At 34.6% G+C, this 25,059-nt stretch overlaps 1 protein-coding gene across 1 annotated transcript in view; it reads right to left on the reverse strand.

Moving 5' to 3' along the window:
• Positions 1–954: 954 nt before the first annotated feature.
• Positions 955–25,059, reverse strand: part of LOC128681721 (mucin-19-like) — a 71,794-nt gene continuing 47,689 nt past the window's right edge. The window contains exons 10-14 of the mRNA XM_053765845.1: positions 23,135–23,292; positions 21,675–21,961; positions 3,502–3,665; positions 2,933–3,011; positions 955–2,485 (exon numbers count right to left, since the gene is read on the reverse strand). Coding sequence (XP_053621820.1) covers positions 1,770–2,485; positions 2,933–3,011; positions 3,502–3,665; positions 21,675–21,961; positions 23,135–23,292 — 1,404 coding nt within the window. The 3' untranslated portion in view covers positions 955–1,769. The remainder of the gene's footprint in view (positions 2,486–2,932; positions 3,012–3,501; positions 3,666–21,674; positions 21,962–23,134; positions 23,293–25,059) is intronic.

A 25,059-nucleotide genomic window follows, 5' to 3' on the forward strand; every position in this document is an offset into this window, starting at 1 on the left:
TGTAGCGTATTATGTTTGATGAAAAATGGGCTGGTTTCCCTTCTGTGTGCTATGTTTTGACGGATAATTTTGAGTGACAGACTGTGGTGTTATTTTTTCAGCAACTGGTTGTAGATCTTGGAAAAAATCACAAAAAGTTAATTTTAAAACATGATGACATTACTATTCTGCGCTTAAACGGCATTTATTCTGTGATATGAACATATTTATATTATTACATTTAATCTTGCTTCTATCAGTATCCCACTGTTGGACAAAAGGTTAACTTTTACAAATCAGGATAGGTTAAAAGAAAATATATTTTCATCTGTGAAAATAGCGCCATCTTGCGTAAAACGTATATTTTATTTGTGGTTTTTAGTTTTGCTACTATCCGATAGATGTCACTCTGTCTGCTTGTACTGTACATGGTAATGTTTGTAAACTATTCGCTAGCAGATGTCGCTACTAGTTTATTTTTTTTACAATCATTTGATAAAAAGCCTTCAAATCAGATAACTTGTTTTTATTATGTAATAATATTTCGATGATAGTAAAATTACATCAATGATATCCTATGAAGTCAAAATTTGGGGTTAAAAATGCTTAAATGAGAACCAAAACAATTCATATACTTAACTGATCTTAAAAAATGTTATATTTAACTATCGTTTTTGTTTATAAGGAATACCGGTTTATACCGGCTTCGCTCGGGTAAAACTGTAGCTATATATAAGCTTTCTCAACAATGACATTATCTTTCACAGATCAGTCCGGTAATTTTTGAGTTAATCGCGTTCATACAGACAGGTGCAATAGCAAATATTATAAATGTGAAAATGTGTTTGTTTGTCCGTTTTTCACGTCAAAACGGAGCAACAGATTAAGGTAATTGTTGGTGTGGAAATAGGAGAGTGTCATTGGCTACATTTTACAGCGTGTGAAGCCGCGGGCCTATGATAAATAAAATATATGTTTTTTATTATTATACCTCCATTTAATTTCAATTATAATACTTATTGTAACAAATTATACGTATAATTGATACAAATATATTGACTAAATACTATTCAATCAATTTTTTCGTTTAATACATAATAAAAAAATCTTAAAATTAATTTCTTTAAACTAGTCCGATCGGAATTAGAGAGTCGACCATCTTGGTTTAACGTACCAATACGGTCAAATATCTAATAAATATTTTTCATTATTTTTCGTATCCTAACATTATATTCAACTATTCTTTAAAAAATAAACATAAATACACGAATACATAAAAAAAAGTAAAATCGATAATTGGCAGTTAAAAAAAAAAACTAACAAATCAAGAATTACATTATCGTTAAAAAAATTGATGTCGAATACAATCTTGATCTATTTACAAAAAATAATTATAAATAGATATACGGATTTTAATATTATATTTCGGAGATTTCCAGTAGGTATTTTTCGAAATAACATCAGAAAATTTAGGAACTGTTTCTGATCTTTACTGTTTTTTTTTTAAATAAAATTTGTATGGCACAGAATGTAACCTAAATTGTAATTCCAACCAAATTCTTTTACCCGACTGCATCTAATCACAATTAATTGATAAAATAATACTTGCAATAATAATCATTTGACCTTACCTCTTCACATTTGATAAATTTGTACATAAAACAACAATATTAATTTAAATGGGCAAGCATGCCGAAATTAAAAAAAAAATACAATTTTGTTTCTGGCAGTCGGTTTGTCCATTCATTTAATTTTAAAACTTTTTTTTTGCAAAATTTCCTAACCTATATTCACTTTTTGCCATTTTCCAAGCACTTACACTGTGCGTTGTGCGTGTGCCCTTTAACCGCGTCTGTAAAAGAGGGGTTGAACGAAACGTTAGGCGCTACAGCGTACTGAGAATTCGTGTCACTGCCTGACGTTTCATAGGTTATAATCTGCGGTTTAGTCGTGTACGTAATGATTTCAGGTTTAGTTGTATAAGTGAAATATTTTGGAGGCGTGGTGAAGGTTACAATTTCGGGTTTCGTTGTGTATGTAATAATTTGAGGCTCAGATTTGAAGACCTTCTTCTCCGAATACGTAGCAGAGAAGCTGTTAGAAATTGGCGCCGAAGAGAATGTAACGCCAGACGATCCAGCGCTAGATCCTTGCGTGTACTTGCTTGATCCGAATTGGCTGAAGCCGCTGGAAAATCCGCTGGTAAATTGTCCGTTCCCTTCGTTTGTTTGTCCTTGACCTTTACCAGCTGTGTTGCTTGGTAAAATAACTTGGCCACTTGTGTATTTGTTGCTGAAGCTTCCTTTGACGCCAGAAGATCCTTTGATGCCCGAGTTGATTTGGCCAGATGATTTGATGCCAGAGTTGAGTTGGCCCGAGAAGCGGTTGTTGGTGGCTCCGTTTGCGAACTGAGCGAAGCGAGCGCTCTCTATGAGGCCGATGGCCCATTCGTACCATTCCAAGTCGAATTTGTAGAAAGCGGCCAGCTGGTTGCCGAGTTGGCAGCCTGTAAAGAGATTATTTTGTTTACAAAATAATAATTATTGGATTAAACATTTGTTCATAAAAAAATATGATCTTTAATTAATTTTTTCATTCGCAATCGCTTACATGTACAGTATATTTTATGCATTGTCATGAAAAATAACAAATTAAAATGGCAATGGACATATTTTAAGAAGATATGAGAAGAGCTTACATCTTTAGGTAAACAAAACCACCTTTTCTCACCTCTTCTTATCTTAACAATATTTGACTTCCCTTTATTTCAATTTGTGTAATTACAGTTTTATACTTTCTTTTATAATCATTAAGTACACAAGTATTTAATGATTATATATATAAAAGAATAATCTATAATTCTGAATCTAATATATAATTCTGAAGAGGGGTAAGTTGTGTCTTGATTTGACTTGTTTTAGCGATGATGATGATAATAAAGTTAGGTACTAACCAGAATCCCAAGAGTACACTCCTCTCAGCACGAAGTGACCGTTTCCAGTGGTGCAGGCTAGAGCACTGCCGACGTCAACCTGGAACGAAGAACAAAACATTCATCAGTTTATAAAAAAAATTGTTCTTTTTATTGAATACATGACGAGAACCAGGACAGATACTGTAAAGAGGTTACCTTATGATCTCGTTCTGGCAGATAATAATTAGTAGAAGTGAAAATAAAATATATTCCAATTTGTATTTGCCGGATAAGAGAAAAAAAACAGAAGTGAGTAGAGTAGACCAGAGGAATCCATTCATAGTATGCCTGTTAATGAACTATCTTAAACATAATATTTCTACTGTTATATACTGTTGTTTTGCGATACATAGTTATTACTATTGATATCTATGGGCAGAATTACGAAACTAGTTGCGCCATCTAGCGCCGAAAAGTTGTATTACACACTAAAGCGCTGTTTTACCGATAACGTTTATCGAACCGACTATTGAGTTACTTATATACCACTTTAATCAATATGTCATAACTACTGGAAGTATAATATAATCTGCTGTGTTATTACTCACTCTGCAGATGTTATTAGTGGGGTTGGTGGGTTGCCCGCACACGCAGCTGTCTTGGTTGTATTGCTCCAGTAAATGAGGGTAGTCTTGGGACAGCTTGGCTTGACATTCTCCAGGGTTGATGAGGGAGACGTTGACGCTGTGCATAATGCTGCCGGCTAAGTGAGCTGGAACCAGAAATATAGTATATAATTTGTGAATGAAATTGCGGTTAAAAATCAATTACAGATTGAGTTACAATAAAATTGATATTTTATTTTATTTTAACATGTTCAAGGAGAACCAACAGCTTGCATTCTTAAATCTAGTTTTAAGAATGCAAGCTGAATATCCAACGGATATCCACGTAGAATCCACGTAGTCTTTTTAGAATATCCAGCGGGAACCTATATATACCAGCGGGGACTACGCGACTACCATGTAGGTATAATATATTACATGCTAGCGACAGAGGAGCTAGACAGACATTGATTTTGGAGCTAACTACAGATTACACAATTTCATGAAGAAAGGATTCGTCCTTCCGAGCGAAGCCAGGACGGGCGTCCTAGCTTCGCTCGGTAAAATCTATAATAAAACATTTAAAGCTTTCTCAGAAATCACTATTAGTGAAAACCATACAAAAATCCGTCCGGTAGTTTAAGTTTATCGCGTTCGTAAAAGCCAGACGCAACAATGGGACTTTTTTATAATATGAAAGGTATGTTAGGATATTCGAGATGAAAATTAATACGATGTAAAATGTAATTCTCCTATGTACAGATTACTTAGGCTGTATTCGTATGACGCCAAAAAATAATAAAGCTTATTAAAATGTTTATCCACAGCCTCAACGAATTTTGATAAATTTTGTCTCAAACAGGCAAAAACTAGGGCTACTCAAAAACAATACTAAAATCGGAACAAAGAATAATTAAGTAAGTCTATACACAATTAAATAATTAAGTAATATTTTTCTTCAAACTTAAATTGCATTCAACTCGTAATGAAGAATATTTGTTTGAGGTTATGTAATTTTTTTTATAACGTCTCTAAGTCGAAGGTCAACACTGGCATGGATTTGTTTAATCTGTGTAAAGATTAGAGGCTAAAAACTCGAGGCTTAAATTAGTCAATATATAAGCAACAATGTCGATTTGTACACACGTTCGTAAATAAACAATATACATACAAAAACGAAAATAACATTTTTAAATCATTAGCGTTGTTTGGGGAATTATTTAGTATTGATACGAATATTATTGTTGAAGTAGCTTTTATTTCAAAATCCTAATCCTATCCTAACTAATATTATAAATGCGAAAGTAAGTTTGTTTGTTTGTTTATTTCTTTGTTTGTTACCACTCTTTATAACTGGACCAATATTCTTGAATTTTTCTTTACATGTAATTTGAAGTATGGAGAAGGACATGTACAGGAAGGACAAGAAGGAAATTTACGCAGGTGAAGCCGCGGACAAAAGCTAGTAATTAATAAAATATTTTCAAGACAATCAACCACCACTTCGTGATTCGTGAAAATAAATCGCGCTGTGGTGACCGTTCAGAAAGTCTTAGTTCGGCTTTTCGCCACTAGATGGCGTTAGCTATATCTGTTATTTTATCGGCTCTTACGCGTCCGGATGCCGGCGCGAATGAACATACATTGCGTTGTTAGTATATAAGTTTTTTTTACCGCAAGGTAAAACCCAATTTACATTGAAATCGCCAACTTCATCGCATAAAAAATTCTGACACCAGATACATAATTAAGTTAAAAAATTACAAAAATAATTTAGAAAATCCAAAATTTCTGTATAAAATCCGGTGTGATAGCTAGGTCTCAGAAATCATCGAATACTTATTATTGAGGACGGGTGACGTCTACGTTTTTGAGGTTATGTCAGCAAGGCCGAATTCCAAATAATGTTTACTAATTCACAGCTACATTGGTTCTGAGGACAGAATTGTGAAAAGATCGATTTTATAACTAGGTACACGGATAGGTACCTTACTTTCGAAAATTTATTTATAATGTATTTTTCAAATTTTTAAATCCATATTTGGCGGGAATCGCAATTTTCATGGATTTTCTGTTAAGTTAAATATAGATTAAGATGAAGTGTGTGATCGGGCAGTGTTGTCAGTTCGTCTATAAAATCAAAGACGTATTGATTTATTCGGAAATTAGTCCTTCACAGGCATTTTTTCACGTCAAATTTTTAATTATACCTAATTAACTAACTAACTAAGTACTGGCATTTCGGAACGACCACTGCCGAGATGAAATGCCGGAAAAAACGAATTTAATGGCTAATGTTATAAATGTAATGGTGTAAGTATGTTTGTTTGTCCGTCTTTCACGTCACAACGGAGCATTAGGATTTTTGGTGTGAAGAGAGTTTGAGAGCTCGATTAACAAAAATATACTTTATTAGCGACCCGTCCTTGCTCGATCGGGTAAAAACATGTTAAATTATACACCGAAACCTTCCTTAGGAATCACACTATCTATGGGTGAAAACCGATGAAAATCCGTGCAGACAGACACACGCGGCAGAAGACTTTGTTGATACGTATAGATAAGCAAGGAAGCTAATTCTAATTCATCTTCAAAGCGCAAGTGAATAAGAAGCGGCGCAAAAATTTGTAATTAAAACTTAATATACACAGTTGTACTTAAGTGGAAAAATTACAAAAATCGCTATGATGATTCAACATGCTAAGTATGTATCAAAATTTCCATAAAGCGAAGCGTTCGCTGACAAAATTATAATAATTTCGTAACCCAAACACCATTAGAATATCATCTTGTTGAACGCGGCGCCGCGCAGTGCAATTAGATAAAGAATCCAAGTTTTGCTCGTGTGTCGTTTACGCGGAGTAAGTGTTTGTGTTAACTTGACTGATAAGCACTAACATAGTAAGCGAATGGACTAGATTTTGGTTTATTGGAAGATTCACACAATTCTTGAATCATTAGATAAATAATCACATCATCAAAATATATATCGAGATCCGAAACCCGGCCCGGGTTCGATCCCCGGTCGTGTCATGATGGAAAATGATCTTTTTCTGATTGGCCCGAGTCTTGGACGTTTATCTATATGTGTATTTGTTATAAAAATATAGTACCGTTGAGTTAGTATCCCATAACACAAGTCTTACTTGTTACATTATGTAAGTTATATTTTTCAGCAGAAAAATATACTTGCAAGCACTGAGAAGTTTAATCTATTGCCAATTGGTGTTAAAACTAAGCTGAGCTATACAAGAGCATCTATCTTAATATCTATACTTGCTGATGTTTAAATCGGTTGAGTATCTTTAGCAAATCTTGGTAAAAATAATATTTTTAGTTTAGTTTCAAGTTAATTTCATAAAACACTAAAACAGCACATCGCCATTTTCGAAACAGCTTTACAACACGTTAATATGGTAATCAAAAACGCATATAACTATTCCAATTTTACTGTTTTATAAGAGTTTTAAATTTGTAATTACTAATTTTGTAAATCGTTAACTGATTCTAATATTTTTGGTTATAAATTTAGATTAATAATTGCTAATTTAACTCAGTGAATTTTGATACTTATCTACGCCAATGGATGACTGTTGAAGTACATAATAACCGGTATTAAACGTAGCATAAAGCGAAATATCACGACTTTTCGCAAACCTATCTAAACAGTACTAGTTTACATAGGTTTGAGAAACGTTAAATAAAATATCATCTTTACAGGGTTACAAAATTGTGATAACCTTTATCGATACGCTTTTACATACAAATTTTGTGTCAGATTTCAATTTACGACCAAACGAACTATTTTAAGGAACTACTTATAGAAATCCTTTTGAGTGTTCTCACTAACACTGGTGTCAGGTTTTACACAAGCCGTCTAAAGGCATCTGTTACGGATTTTATGGTCATCGCCATCTAGTGTCAGAAAGCGCGGACTAACTAATAACCTAAATAGACCTCACAAACTTTTGCACGTATATCGCCAGCTCCACGCTGTCGCCGAACTCGGACACACGCCGACGCGAATGCGTGAACATTGCGCAGTTAGTATGAGCGCTTTTATTTACCGCAATGAAAAACCGGCATTGTGTACTGAATACGCCAAAATTTGGCGAACTGTTCGACGACAGAGTGAATTTAATATTAGTAGAATGAGAGTGAGGTGCTCATGCCGACGATTTTTGTATCCAGGTCTACCCAGTAAAAAGATAAAAGATATTTTATATGCCGTACAAATTAGCTATAAGAAAGAAAATTACTTTATACAGGTGATTTCTTATACATTGGCATTATTCTATCTACACGCTCAGTCAGATGGTACTAAACAACTTTTCGTATGGAAGCGACCTTGAAATCGCGAAAAAGTCAGCTGATCCATACATTTCCCACAAGTTAGGTGTTTAATTTTGTATAGAACAGCTGATTTTTTTTTCGCGATTTCGGAGTTACACCCATACTAAAAGTTGTTCAGAATCATGGACAGAGCGTGTAGACAAAATATTGTAATTGTATAAAAAGTCACCCTGTAAGTATATATTTTCTATCAAAGACTCGTTTGCCTTTTGATAGAAATCTCATAAAGCCGCATAAATTATTTGGAATATAATAAGATATTTTGTTATCTAACGTGACTTTCGAAATTGAAGTCATTAAGCGATATTTGCTTGCGGCCTTGACGGTATTTGTCACTTGTGCCAGTGAATATTGCAAGTTTGGACAAGACTCGTGACGTAACTCGGTTAGTTTTAAGTCTAATTGTTAAAATATTACAGCGAATATAAACGGTTATTTTTATTCAAAGCAACATTTTTTAACAAATACTTAAGTGACATAAATAAGTTTTTTACAAAAACGTCATGTTTGACACAAGCTTTTATTGATGTCAGAGAGATGTAATTCCATTCAGATAATATATTTATATACTCTTATATTGTAGGTTACACAGTGAACCGTGTTTCATATATCATTATAACATATTATATTCCGTGTCAATCTCAACCTTGACGTTGGCAAAATCATCGTGTTGACGACCTCGGTGGCGCAGTGGTAAGGTTCTTGCCACTGAACCGAGAGGTCCCGGGTTCGAACCCCGGTCGGGTCATGACGGAAAATGATCTTTTTTGATTGGCCCGGGTCTTGGATGTTTATGTATATATGTATATGTTATAAAATATAGTATCGTTGAGTTAGTATCCCATAACACAAGTCTCGAACTTACTTTGGGGCTAGCTCGATCTGTGTGATTTGTGTTAATATATTTATTATTATTATTTATTATCATTTTGGCGTCATAAAATTAAAAAAATATATCGTGCCAGTGCTGTTAACCGTTATGGAGCCGTTCCTGGATGCACTGACAAGGCGTGCTTATTGTAATAATGCATTATCATCCATGCTAAACGTGTGTACGAAATTTTAGTTCAATCGGTTGAAGATAGCCGAGTTGCAAGATTCCACCTGAGACATAGGGACATACACAGGGTTACTGGTATCTAACGCATAACCTTCCAAAGGCGCATAAGGTACATAGAGACTAACATCTTTTGTTCTAACGACTTTTGTCTAAACGTAATAAATACAAAATTTTTCCTTTTTATAGTTTTAATGTCGTTTCTATAAAACGTTACCTCTATGATCGATTCCGCTACATAACGTTACTCTTAGAGAAACTTAAGATGTGAAAAATCGCTAATTAGATTGTATTTTTTATATATACGAAAAAAAAACTTCGAATCACGTAGAATAAAAGTTGCTTATTCTGATGTACCCAAGTTTGTCTTTAGGAGGTTATGCGTTTGATACCAGTAACCCTGTATATTTGCATTGCAAGTTCAATAAAAGCTTATTAAAATAATATGACCCGGAACGCGGAACATTATATACCAATGATATGTTATTTACATAGTTTTTTATATACTTGGGAGGTCATAGGACTGAAGCGCGACGCAGCAGCGTGTTATGTCATATCTTGAGGTCACGAACATATTATATACTTGTTAATGAAACGATCATATTGGTATTTAGGTTATACAACTAACGTAAAGAATATTTTGGCATAACGCTAGCCGTTGCCTGCGGCTTTAACCGTGGTTAAAAAAAGCTCATCTCACTATCTAGATTAAAAATTACCACAATTGAACGCTTCGCTTAGACGTGAAAGAAGGAGAAACAAACATACTTTCATATTTATATAAGTATAGTTTCTTATTTATATATAATCCGAAAAAAATGGACAAATACAGCACAGGACTGGACGGCCATTGGAAAGAATTCATGGAGGCCCTTGTCCAGCATTGGGACACTATTGGCTTGAAGTCAGAGCCAGGTGTAACTCGATTTTAGGGCGGAACCACGCGTCGACCGAGTAACTACAAATCGAATAAAACAAATAAAGAAAAGGAATCCCGATTACTAAGATTTTGACATGCAAATAATAACAAAACCAGCTTTTCCCCGCGGCTATACCCGCGGTGTATTGTCACCCCCCATTATAGTAATTTACGGGGTGATTTTTGAAAAAAATAATAGCCTATGTTTGAACGGGGGTTTTTAACTACAAGCATACAAAATTTTATCAAATTCCGTCCAGCGGTTTAGCCGTGAAAACAGAACAGAGAGACTGACTTTCGCATTTATAATATGATATTAGTATATGGATTCGTTGAGCTGTGAATATTGTAATATATATACACTATACTGACGCATACATTGCGTGGTTTGTACGCGAGCTATTTTCTTACCGCAAGGAAACCCAGAAATGTATGTCGTAAACGCGAAAATTCAGCGCACTGTTTGCCGTTAGCATAAAACTAACAAAACAAGTATGTGATTAGTAAACAAAAATATTGTATGAGTTGCGTAATTTTTTTTTTCAACGTCCCGTGTAACCGTGAACTTTAGGCTATTGTTAAATAAACAGATCTTTAAGGCGCCATTTCGTTGCTGCGTACGGAAACGAATAAATAAATAAATATATAGGGACAAATCACACAGATTGAGCTAGCCCCAAAGTAAGTTCGAGACTTGTGTTATGGGATACAAACTCAACGATACTATATTTTATAACATATACATATATAGATAAACATCCAAGACCAAGGTCAATCTGAAAAATACCATTTTCCATGTTGACCTGACCGGGGATCGAACCCGGGACCTCCAGTGTAGCAGTGTCCAGAATCATTACATATTATGAAACAAAGTCCTCCGCCGTGTCTGTCTGTCTGTCTACCTGTTCGCGATAAACTCAAAAACGACGGCACGTCTCAAGCCTTCGCTCCCGTGGGTATTTCGGGATAAAAGGTACCCTATGTGTTATTCCAGGTTATTACCCGTGTGACGTGTAAACCGTGTGTGAAAGAGTTAACATACATACACACATTCTCACAAACTTTCGCATTTATAATATTAGTGGTTAGTATCACTATATAGTTTAAATGAAAGTCGCTTCGCGCTGTCTGTCCTTATGTATGCTTTGCTTAGATCTTTAAAACTACACAACGGATTTTGATGCGGTTTTTTTAAAAGATAAAGTGAATCAAGAGGAAGGTTTTTTAAAGTCTTACCCGGGCGTTGTTGGGGTTATTCGATAAACGAATATTGTTACTAATAAAAATGAAATATGTAAAAATACATTAACAAATTGCAATGTACGTATTATAATGCTGCTAGTAATAATTTAGACGACCTCGGTGGCGCAGTGGTAAAGTGCTTGCCTCTGAACCGAGAGGTCCCGGGTTCGATCCCCGGTCGGGTCATGATGGAAAATGATCTTTTTCTGATTGGCCCGGGTCTTGGATGTTTATCTATATATGTATATGTTATAAAATATAATAGTATCGTTGAGTTAGTATCCCATAACACAAGTCTCGAACTTACTTTGGGGCTAGCTCAATCTGTGTGATTTATCCTAATATATAAAAAAAAAAAGTCTATAAAGTATATTTTCAATTTCATTTAGCTCCGTTTTTATTGTATGTGTAGATTCTATGTATAGATTTAACTTGAACAAAGTGCATGTTAAAACTTGAATGAACAATAAATTTTAATAATAACGAAACTGAATACCTATTATACCATATTTTTTTTTGGTTAATTAAATAAATACTTAATCGCTGATAGAAGTAATTTACTTTCTTTTATTTGGAATGCTTTTACCCAGCAGTGGGTTATCATATACTAATTTGAAAAAGTGGATGCGCTATGAAACGGCGCCTTAAGTATTGTATAAATCGCTATATTTATTTTGTACATTATTATTTAAATACGATTTAACATTGTAGACGCGAATATTAATATTTGTATTTATCCGAGGACAAAAGGTGTGTTTTAATATCAAAGAAAACTATACTAAAACGTATTAGGTAATTAAATGGAGACGTTTTAATAAAAACATTGTGTTACACTTGCTAAACACATTAATCTGATAATAAACTAATTTTTGTGGCCACCGTTGTCGATTTACACATTTTTAATGGGAAACTAATTATATAAAATATATATAAATATAAATAAAATTCTTTATGTAGTGTCATAAGTCAAAATATATTTTTTTTTATTATTCGAGGCGCTAGTGTGCGCCTAAAAAAACTTTTCTCGTCTCTTGGAATTAATAAGTACTTCGTACAGCCGTGTACTTACTAATTCCATGATAAGTACTAAATCTAATCAGAATCAAATCATTTAAATAGAACAAAAAACTTTTAATAAAATATCGAGCTGACCAGTTACCCCCGGCAGCACCCGTTCACGAGTTGACGCGTGAGTCAGCCATCGCGAAGCTCAACCACGAGGGAACCTCCCGAACCGACCCACGAATTCAAATTCAAAATTCTTGATTCAATTTAGGATACATATACATCACTTATTGACGTAAAACAATTACTTAAACTAAGTCTACTGCCGGCTTCCAAAGCGCAGGTGAAGAAGAAGCGGCGCAACAAACTTCACCGCAGCCTTTTCTCCAAGGACGTCAATTAACAAATATAGGTCTTATAAAATTAGGAGGACGAATTTACATTAATAATAATAACCCACTAATATCATAAACTAGATTTTGCCCGCGGCTTCGTTCGCGTTTATTTCGTGCGTCCCGCGTCATAAATTATTATTTTCAATATCTCCGGTTCTAAGAAACTTATCGTGATGAAACCTATATCAAATTTTAAGTTAAATCATACGCTTTACAACTGTGAAAATTGATTCACACCAATTTTAGATCTTTAAAACTACGCAACGGATTTTGATGCGAGTTTTTTTAATAGAGTGAGCAAGGTTTAGGTGAATAATTGATACGGATTTACCCGAGCAAAGCCAGGCCGGGTCGCTAGTTAAGTATAAATGAAAACAAGTTTCGTGCATTAACTAGCGAGTATCAGAACCATGGGTTCCACATCAAAAGTGAAATTTTTTTAACACTCAAAGACCGGTCTCCACTGCGCATGCGCGTTATGCAACAGTTATTTTGCCGAAGTCTGCATTATCTGTATTGGGCAGACTGACATACATTCTTGACCCATTAATAAAATACAAAATTTTGCTTTAAAAGAAAAAAAAAAAAAAAACTACATTGTCATGTTAAGTGTGAATATATCCTAATCCCGACTAATATTAATAATGCGAATGTAAGTTTGTTTATTGGTCACCTCTTCACGCCCTATCTACTCAATCAATCTTCGTGAAATTTAGAATACATGTAGTTTGAATCAATAGTAACTTTCGTCCCAGAACACCACTCGAACAATTCCCGTGGGAAATTCACGCGGTCAAAAGCAAACCAATCACGCGGTCAAGAATCAATATTATTTCTTTGCAAAAACGTAATTTTTGTCACTAACTTTTATTGATAGATAGATAGATAAACTCTTTATTGCACCATTCACAAAGGAGTTATAAGTTACAACAAGATATTCAAACATAATGAGTGCAAAGGCGGACTTATCGCTAATGCAATTTCTTCCAGCCAACCTTTGGATGGAAAGAGGAACAAGAGGGCGCAGTAAACTTAACAGAATTAAAAATATAGACAAAAAAAAAATATTGTTGTCAGACAGCTGATCTTGTTTGATTCAATGCGTGACAAGAAAATATAATGGACTAGTTTTTGCCCACGGCTTCGCCCGCGTGAATTTCCTAGTAAAATATCGGTCATTCTTTAAAGAATTTTATTTTGAAAAATGTATTAAGTCCCATACAATCTTTCACGCCCCTTTTGAAAAGGTTGAGGGTTAACAAATTAAGAAATAAGTGTTTCAGATTTTATTTAAAACAAAAAAAATAAAATCTGAAACACGTATTTTTTAATTTGTTGTAAACAAATAAAATCCAAATTTTCAAGTCACTAACTTTTACAGTGTTCTCCCTTTCTCTCTTAGTGCTCACCCTAAACAACAAACAAACTAACAACAAAGAACACACTCACGAGAGAAAGGGAGAATACACTCCCCAGGGAACCTACATGCCAAATTTCGCCTAGTAGTTTCGGTTGCACGTTGTCTGCCAATCAGTCACTCAGTAACGGAAGAGTTTTATATATATATATATATATATATATATATATATTGATAGAAAGAAAGAAAAGCTTTATTCGGCACAAAAAAAAAACTATTTACAGGTAACAAATATTAGATCGTTACTGAAGAGCTTGAATGAGCTGAAGAGCTGCCGTGAATGTCGGCAGTGAACTTGGCACACGATAAAATGTAATGATTCTTACAAACTCGATTGTAGTGACTACAACTACAAGACTACAATTTAATCTAATAAAATTCGACAACTATACATTTCTCAATCAATTTTTCTTAAAAAAATTACGTCCATAATCAAATTATTATGATTATTTGAACTAATACATATAATACTAAGTATACTATTATAAAGAGGTAAGCGTTTGTGAGCTCGCATGTTTGAGGCGGGTAAATTCCGAAACTACCGAACCGATTTCAAAAATTCTTTCAACATTAGAAAGGTACATTATCCAAGATTGGTATAGGCTATATTTTATCTCAAAATTCCCACGGGAGCGAAGCCCCGGGCAACATCTAGTAATCTAATAAGATTCGACAAATATTCATTTCTGAATATATTTTTCTTAAAAAAATTATGATAATTTAAGTGTGTGAATCGATCGGGCAATATCACTAATACATCTGTCTTCTTTATAATCATCTCTAGTTTATGAGACATGTTAAAAAACTCATCGTATTGTAATGGAATAAATTAAATAGGAGCGCTCTGTGTAAACTCTATTCCTATTATTCACAAAAAAGTTAAAACACACAAAGCTAAAAATATGTTACTTTATAATATTTGAAATTGACAGAAAGAAACTCCATTCCACTATGTGTTAAATCACTTTTTTCTAAACGTAATTTGTATGGAAATGAATTTTGTATTTTGTATTTTGTATTCGGAGTAACGTAGGTCACTATATCATTGTCTAAAAGCATTGTTTATGGTTAAATACTTTAATGCGAATATTGTACGGAACCATTGTATTCGACTCCGACTATCGCTTGACCATTTATGTTTTATATGCGAAATAATTGATAACAAATTACACGGTATTTATTTTCAGTTAATAATAGTTAAGTATTATATATATTACGCGAAATTTATACAAAATAACGGAATTATATCTATTTTTACGACATGTATTTGTACGTATGAGGAGCTCAACGGCGCAGTGGACAAAAATAGGTTACATTACATTACTAATATTATAAATGCGAAAGTCGGTTTGTCTATTTGTCTGTCTGTTCCGCTTTCACGGCTGTACCGCTGGACAAATTTTGATGAAATTCGGTAAGCATGTAGTCAAAGAACCTACATGTAGTTACTAGCTACTTTTTTTAAAATCAACCCCCAAATGACTATACTAGGGGGTGAAAATTTGTATGAAAATCGTCTGTTCCGCTTGCGCAGAGAAGCTCACGGGGACGAAGCCGCTAAATCTAGTATCCTACTAATATTATACATGTTTGTGTGTTGGTTACTTTTTCACGCAAAATTTACTGGACAGATTGTTATGAAATTTGGTACACGGGTAGAATATAACCTGGAATAACACATAGGGTTCTTTTTATCCCGAAACTCCCACGGTAGAATTATATATATATATATATATATATATATATATACACATATCCTTTTAGAATTTAACCGACGCTAAGTGGAGCTCAAATCTAATTCCTTTCGTCCTTTCGAGTGTGTTAATAGTTAAAACTGGTGGCCGATTTTATTCAAATCTCTTAAAGGCATTTGACATGACTTTCACTACACGTACACTAGTGAATTTAAACTCAACCAGTGTGCAGGTTTCCTCAAGATGTTTTCCTTCACCTGTGCGATCTGTACACAAACTTATGTGGCACGTGTGGGATACGAAACAACTGGGTCTTTCAGATCACAGGCTGACGATCTTAAACACTTGATCACAGGGGAATGTCAATGACAAATTAATTTCTATCAGCCGAAATGTCACTGGCCAATGTCGAAAGGTCTCATTGATGATGCTGATGGATTGATGAAACTTTTTGTGGTTTACCAGTTGTGGCCTTCACGTGACGTGTTTAAATACGATTAACTCTTATGTTTCTATAAATATTTTAACGTGTATAAAGCAGTAATATATTTGCTAACTAACAGCCCGTCCCGGCTTCGCTCGGTTGAAACCATTGGTAAAACCATAATAAAACTTTCTCATAAATCACCCTATATAGATAATCAGATTGAATTATTAATTTCCATCAAGATATATCAATGTTTACCGCTGAGCTGTCTACTCATATTTTTAATGGGATTATTCGTTATTTTTTTCACCCCCATTTAACTACCCTAAAGGTAAAATTTTAAGAAATCCTATATTCATTATTATATTAATATCATATTTTTGTTGCATAGCATTTGTGCCAAGTTTCAAGTAGATTAGTAAAGATTTTCGTTATTTTTCATATAAACTTTACCCCCAATTTTTACACCTTTAGTGTTTTTACTATTTTTACATCTGTGCTAAAGCCCAAATTTCGCGTTTATAGCTTTTATGGTTTAGGCTGGCTGTTGATTAGTAAAACGCTTGTTCTTTTATATATATATATATATATATATATATAGATGTATGGACGGACACTAATGATTACAGATAAACATATCACACATTTATTATATTTATCTTCTCCTAACCCCACATAGTATAAAACAAAGTCGCTTACCACTATATGTCTGTCCGTATGTATACTTAGATTTTTAAAATTACGCAACGGATTTTGATGCGGGGTTTTTAATATAATGTGATTCCCATATATAAAAGAAATACATATAAATAATAAATAAATATATCAGGACAAATCACACAGAGTTGAGCTAGCCTAGCTTGAGCTAGCCCCAAAGTAAGTTCAAGACTTGTGTTATGGCATACTAACTCAACGATACTATATTTTATAACAAATACATATATAGATAAACGTCCAAGACCCGGGCCAATCAGAAAAAGATCATTTTCCATCATGACCCGACCGGGGCTCGAAACCGGGACCTCTCGGTTCAGAGGCAAGCACTTTACCACCGCGCCACCGAGGTCGTCAAAACGTGTGGGTCGACAATATATGTGATTCCTGAGGAAAGTTTATTTGTATAATTTATTGTGATTTTAACAGTTGTTTGTTAACTCTTCTCGCTTTATCTACTCAAGCAATCATAATAGAATATATAATTTGGAGTACGGAAATGGCCATAGGGTAGTTTTCATCCCGGAGAAATAACTGCAGACCTAGTAGCATCAACTTATACAGAACGATTCCAATGCAACTCAGTTCAATTTAGGGAGCCTAAAATGAATCGCATTCATACAAAACATTAAGTTAATGGTACGAATTAGCGACGCAGATCAATTTAGGTCCTGAACTGAATCGCATTAAGAGATAATGTTAAGCCTCCTGTTCTCGGAAATATATACTATAGGTCTCAAAATCGTTTGGCTGCCACGATGCCACAGACAGACATACAGATACACAGACACGTTAAACCTTATAACTCCTAGCTTTCTGTCTTCGGTGGTCAAAAATATCACATGCGTTTCGTAGCAAAATCGACAATGACATACTTACGTTTGTAACTTTCCATTTTTTTCACTTATATGATATGATAACAAGCGAACTGCTTTACTCGGTAATAGCATAGTATGTATGGCACCGAAAATTTACAACAAAATTCCAAATCAATATAAAAGCTTAAATTTAAAACTATTTAAAAAGCACCTCAAGTCTTTATTAACTGATAAATGTTATTATACTTTAAATGATTTCTTTAATGATAGACTCGGATAGAATTTAGGGCTAGTATAAGTACATTATAATTCTTTTTTTGTTTTGTTATTTGTAGTGGATAGCATGCTCCTCTTTATTTATTTATATTTGCATACCTATACTAGGTAGTTCTATTAATTAAATAAATATTTTCTTTCTTTCTTTACCGTGAGACATAAACCACGTAACTTGATGCTTCCTATATGGGAAAAATAGACTAAGAGACTTATAGCCTAGGCAGCTAAAAGGCAACAAAAGCATTCTCAAGGAGGGCAGGCGGCAGATTGTAAACACAGCTCAATCTTCAAAATGTGTTGTGTTATCTTTTACACTGACTACGGGTTTCGCGACTACACAGCCCCGACCGCAAACAGGAACATGCTAATAGAGAGACGGACTATCTGACTGTCTGTATGTAGTTTCTGTTCTTATCTTGATTTAAAACATAGATCTCAAGAGATTAAACATGACGTAACCAAGGAAAACGAAATATGCAAATACTAATAACCAATGACTTTTATTATTAAATATTAAATAAACGACTCTCGACCACAAAGGTCGAAGTTCTATAATTTGTGGTATTTTTTTGACAGTTTAAGCAAGTTAATTAGGTACGGTAATTAAATAAAGTTAACCGCACGTCGCCGCAGTCATCACTATGATAACGGCTATATCTTAACACGCACATTAGAAAATTGAGACTTAGTGACAAACGAAATTAATACCTATTTTTATCATACCGTCGAGTGAAATTTGAATGGTTATGTGAACAAATTAGATGTATGTATGATTTTCCAAATGTGCCGTTGCGGTAACGTGATATGAAACTTGTCAATCGATGAGATTTTGAGATTTTTCGAAACGTGTGCTAAAAATATTATGAATCTATCAATGCTTAGTTAATAATGTATTTTTTAATGAACTAAATTTGTTTGTATCATTGATACCAAGTTAATAATTATACTTAAACTAGCGGCCCATCCCGGCTTCATTCGTGTACAAACATAATAAACTATATACATCTATAGCTTCCTAATGAATCACGCTATATATTGGTGTAAGACACATAAATCCGCGTTATAGTAGTATATTATATAAGTTAGACTATATACAGCTGTGAAAATAAGTAATAATGTATATGTGAAAGTAAGTTTGTTTATTTGTTACACCATCACGCTTTATCTACTCAAGCAATCTACCTGAAATTGCATACATGTAGTTAAATAAATAAATAAAAACTGGACAACACCCTACAGCACACCCTAGCAAAAGCCACAGACAAATATTTGTGATCACAAGTTCAAATATCGCTGGCGATCGCGCTAGGAATCGAACCCCAGGACCTCCGAATAGTAGACGAGATTTATTACGCAATACGCTACGGAGATGATAATCAATCATTCCGGAAAAAATAACTGATTTCGTGGAAAATTCACGCGGACAGAGCCGCGGGCAAAGTTTGAAATAAAAAAAAAGGTAAACCACAAAACTTCACTTTTTCTCATTTTATTTTTTATCAAAAAATACTGGTAGAGTTGCACCAGTCAACTTTGACGTTAATTTTAACCGTTAATTGCACAGAAAAGCACGCCATTTTGTCCATACTTGATAGGACCCGAAGTTAAAAGTAACAAACAGTTACTTAACTGCAGTTACTCAAACGTATACCCGAATATAATTGGATTAAAATCATAAATCTATAGGATTATCATTAAAAAATCGACTTGTCTATATTTGGACGGTTAAGCCTGACTTACACGCGAAACATATGATTCAATTGGACATGCAACGGTTATGTATGCCAAAATATGTTGTAATATTTATTTACGGAGATAATTATACTTGAGATCAGAGAACATCATTCAATCTATACTATTATTATAAAGAGGTAAGCGTTTGTGAGTTTGTATGTTTGAAGCTTATAATCCCCGAAACTACTGAACCGATTTCAAAAATTCTTTCACCATTAGAAAGGTACATTATCCAAGATTGTTATAGATTATATTTTATCTCAAAATTCCCCTAGGAGCGAAGCTCCGGGCAACATTTAATAAAACTGCAAGTGGGCTATATCTGTACGAAGGAGATATTAAAGAAAAATATTTTTTCTTTACGGGACTAACGAAAGCCTATTATATAACTTTTTTTTTTTTGAATTATCATCTGTCTGTCTGTAAAAAATGTGTGCATAGCTGTGGGCGAAAGCTAGTCGTCAATAAACCACAAACTTGACGACGCTCGATGTTTTCATTACAAAATACTAAGTCAAGTTTTTGAAAATGTCGAACTTGTGAAAAGTGATGTAAGTTTACGACATATGACCTTTTCTACGAATTCTACTAATATTATAAATGGTACACGGTTAGAATATAACCTGGAATAACACATATGGTATTTTTTATCCCGAAATTCCCACGGGAGCGAAGCCCCGGGGCGCAGTTAGAATGTCATTTATCGGTTCATCGCATTAGTAAGAAATTAACAGATTTCTTAATCTTACCTCCAATTTTTAATCTCTGACGCAAAAAGACGGGTGTTATAACTTTGACTGCTAAGTGTGTCTGTCTGTCTGTGTACGTGGCACCGTAGCTCATCAACGGCTGAACCGATTTTGATGTGGTATATTTCATTTGATAGCTCGGTGGCGAAGTGGTAAAGTGCTTGCCTCCGGGTTCGATCCCCGGTCGGGTCATGTTGGAAAATGATCTTTTTCTGATTGGCCCGGGTCTTGGATGTTTATCTATATATGTATATGTTATAAAATATAGTATCGTTGAGTTAGTATCCCATAACACAAGTCTCGAACTTACTTTGGGGCTAGCTCAATCTGTGTGATTTGTCCTAACATATTATTTATTTCTTAGCTGATTTCGATGCGGTGATTCGTAATATGTTTGGATAATGTTTGATCAAAATCTGTTCAGCCGTTCAAAAGTTGTAGCGAAATGAATATTGAAAGTCGGGGGTTTGTCTGTCTAACAAATTAACTTGTTTTAGTAATAGTAATAGTCATATAAACGTTGAAATTTTTTCTAAAATATTAATTTCTATTGGAACGCCTTATATAAATTGTAGGAAAGTGGTGAAAATTAGCATAAAAAATTATTAACTATGCCTATATAAAAAAAATCATCAAACAAGCTATGCCCGGGACAGTGGCGTCTTATCCTAGCTCCACGCTGTCGCCGAACTCGGACACACGCCGACGCGAATGCGCGAACATTGCGCAGTTAGTATGAGCGGTTTTGTTTACCGCAATGGAAAACCAGCAATGTATACAGAATCCGCTAAATCTGGCAAAACTGTTCGACGACAGTATATGGAGCTGGTATCAGTAATAGTATACCGATTTACCTTTTGGGTGTGGAACCCTAAAAATTTGAGGTGTAGGTATGCTAGTAGTTCCACTAATGGTACTAGTGACCTGACAGAGGTCAACCGAGGTCACAGCCTCGGGAAAAAATGATTGATGAATCGATCACCAATGCGATGATTATTTAACATCGTTGTATCAAAATCGAAATATTATAATAAGACAATTACAGATTACTGTCCGCCCGTCCCGACTTGTCTATCGGAGAAAACCGTATGAAAATCTGGCGACCTCGGTGGCGCAGTAGTAAAGTGCTTGCCTCTAAACCGAGGGGTCTCCCGGGTTCGATCCCCGGTCGGGTCATGATGGGAAATGATCTTTTCCTGATTGGCCCAGGTCTTGTATGTTTATCTATGTATGTATATGTTATAAAATATAGTCTATACTTGTTGTATATGGGATACTCCCATAACACAAGTATAGAACTTACTTTGGGGCTAGCTCAATCTGTGTGATTTATCCTATATATCCTAATTTATTTATTTATTTATTTATATACTCACCCTGCAGCACTTGCTTGCCCCAGCCCGTCACAATGCACTCCCCTGCACCGTTATAGAAGGCGTCCACAGTGTCCCTCGCACCAGGCAAACAAATAGGATATATGTTGTTGGCTAAACGCAGATTCTCGTCCAACACCAAGATGGCGGCGTCATATTCAAGGCTTCCGCGTTTGTAGAACGGATGGCGTAGAATATGCTTCACACCGACGATTTGGAAGGGTAATGGCTCATCGTCAATTCCTAGTTTCCATTCGCCCCCTTTTACTTTGAGCACGTTAGCGGTTAAGCTGAAAACAAAGAAAGAAATTAACAATTTATTCGGGCAATAATGGATGGTGGTGTAATGGTTACGCGCGCCAGTGAGATCGAAAGGTCTCAGGTTCGAAAATGAGTTTGTATACCAATCTGACTCATGTATAGTAGTTTTCGTAGATCACTTGCTACCGGTGAAGGAGAACATCGTGAGGAAAAATGCACATTGGTTGATTATTTATATGTGTGTGAATGCACATAAAATGGCAATGCACTCAAAGGGCATTAAAGATGGAAGTAAAGGGTTCCAGGAATAGAGGAAGATCTAAGAAGAAATGGATGGAGTGTGTCAAGGATAGTATGAACAGGAAAGGAGTATCAATGGATATGTCGAATGACAGAACGAAATGGAAGGAACTTACATACTGTGCCGACCCCACATGAGTGGGATATGGTCAAGAAGAAGAAGAAGAAGCACATATAATTGCTGGTTGACTGTAAGAGATCCCTACATGGGATAAGTCCGCCGTTGTACAATGTATCTTTCTTGTATTAATTTAGATTAATGTGGTTATTTTCGTGCAATAAAGTTATTACAAACAAACGAACGAACGAACGAACGAACGAACGAACGAATGAACGAACGAACGGAGGAACGAACGAACGTACGAACGAACGAACGAACGAAAGAACGAACGAACGAACGAACGAACGAACGAACGAACGAAAGAACGAACGAACAAACAACAAACAATATAATAGCGATGGAAAACCACTCCATTAATAGTGCCAAGAAAGTTGCTGTGTGCGTTTCATGCCACGTAAATACCACGACTTTCAGCCGTGAGGAATACCGACTATGAAAAATATTCGGCAAAAAAAATTAACAGTTTTTAAATTCGTTTACAAACTAGGGATCTACGCCGAAAACTATTAGTTTGGCTTTGTGCCACGACTGGACGTACGTACACAAGTTTATTTGTTAGACAAATTAAAAACCCCCCGACTTTCAATATTCATTTCGAAACAACTTTTGAACGGCTGAACAGATTTTCATGAAACATGGCTAAGAACACTCGGGACAAAATTATCTATAACCTAACTAATCCGTTTAGGAGTCAAAATATATGCCCAACTCGTTATGCTAAATTAAATTAGGATAAAAAAATTATCTATGCGATAAAAAGTGATCTCAGCACACAACTTACCCATCGACACAAGCAGCAGAGGTGACAACTACATCGGGTCTGGTGATAACACCTCCACACAGCAAACTCTTGTTTGTCTGCAGCAGCACCATGGCTTGCCAGGGGATCTCTGCGAAGTCTACCTCCAACTCGTTCCGGTTGCCGTATGGGTTTTGAGGCTGGGTGGGAGAGAATGTTGATTCAAAATTGTGTAAACTGACAATTCTATTGCATTAATTACGTTTAATTTTAATGTATATATATATTTTTTTATGTGTACCTATTGCTTTTTCTGTAATTCCCATAAATTGTGTGTAACAGTTACAAATAAACATTTATATTTATGTATTAGTGTATTATGTGATTATAACTTTGAATAAATAAATGATGTCACTTTAAATCCTAGAAGAGAATGTAAATTTGTTTTATTACCTATTCACGTTAAATCTACTTAAGCAATTTTCTCGAAATTTTGCATACATGTAGTTTGAAGTACGGATAATCAAATAGGGTACCTTTCATCCCGGAAAATAAATGTTCCTGTGGAAAATTCACGCGGGGAAAGCGCGAGCTAAAGCCTGTACTAAATACTTCATTATCATAGTATCCAACTTAAAAAAAACCGCATCCAAATCGGTTCACCCGTTGATGAGCTACGGTGCCAAGCACACAGACAGACGCTAAGTATGTCTGACACTTAGCGGTCAAACTTAAACTTATAACACCCCTCTTTTTGCGTCGGGGGTTAAAAAGGATCTAACCATAGTATTATATCGCTAATCTATCGTTATCGTAATTCGGAAAGGCTATGTACAATATTAGACCAATATATAACTGCGGTTAAGGCGCATTTTGGCCTCTTTTAGGTCCTCCATCGTGCAAGACGCTAGGCAGTTGGGACACGATAATAGACTAGCCATAGACACGCTAGAATTACTGAAGAAGAATGAAAAATGACAAGAGAATAATTGTGTAACCTCGACTGACAAATAATTCTCTAATTCTTACCACAATGTTGTACTGAACTGACGCCAAAATTATCGTGTAACCATTGTCATAAACTGGATCGCAACTCAGACACACGGTCGTTTAATAACTATCAATATCATTACTCAAAGCCAGCGCAATTAAAGATGGCGGACGGTTAAATTTGTTTGCCGTAATTAAATTTGAATTTCGCTCAATACCAGAAGCACTTGACACTTGACATTTAAAGTCTACAAGATAAATTTGAAACTAATCGTATATTCTAAAGATTACTGCTTTATTTTCAATGCAAAAACGACCTTAAATATGATGAAACGCCAATCATAAACTGTTTTGAGCTTAATCAAATCTTTATTGCAATAATTAATTACTTCTATCATTATAAAGAGGTACCTAAGCGTTTGTAAGTTTGTATGTTTGAGACGGGTAAACTCCGAAACTACCAAACCGATTTCAAAAATTCTTTCCCCATTAGAAAGTTACATTATCCAAAATTGCTATAGGTTATTTTTATTTGATCTCAAAATTCCCACTGTAGTGAAGCACCAGGCAACATCTGGTGTTAATATAAATTTGAAACTTCGCATACCCAGGGTACCATATTTCAACTACTTCGTATATATTATATATTTTGTAACTAGTATAAATAAATTCCAATGATAAATCATTGAAATAACATTAAACATCTATATATATATACTTTGTTGTGTAATAAGATCCATAAAACATAATCTCCAGACTACAAAATTATCATTTTAATATCAAGTGTTAATTAAAAACTGAATTGATTTACATAATTAAGTTTATTATTTGATTGACTTGAGTGCACAATGCTTTTTATGACATAGATGAATATAAGATAATTGCTATAAAATAAATCTAGTATGTTTATTAGATTCATATATAAAAAACAGAAGATACACAACACAATGGTAAGCCCTTCTGGCATGATAGGGATC

Source organism: Plodia interpunctella, chromosome 28 (assembly GCF_027563975.2).
Source record: "Plodia interpunctella isolate USDA-ARS_2022_Savannah chromosome 28, ilPloInte3.2, whole genome shotgun sequence".
NCBI classification, from domain to species: Eukaryota; Metazoa; Arthropoda; class Insecta; order Lepidoptera; family Pyralidae; genus Plodia; species Plodia interpunctella.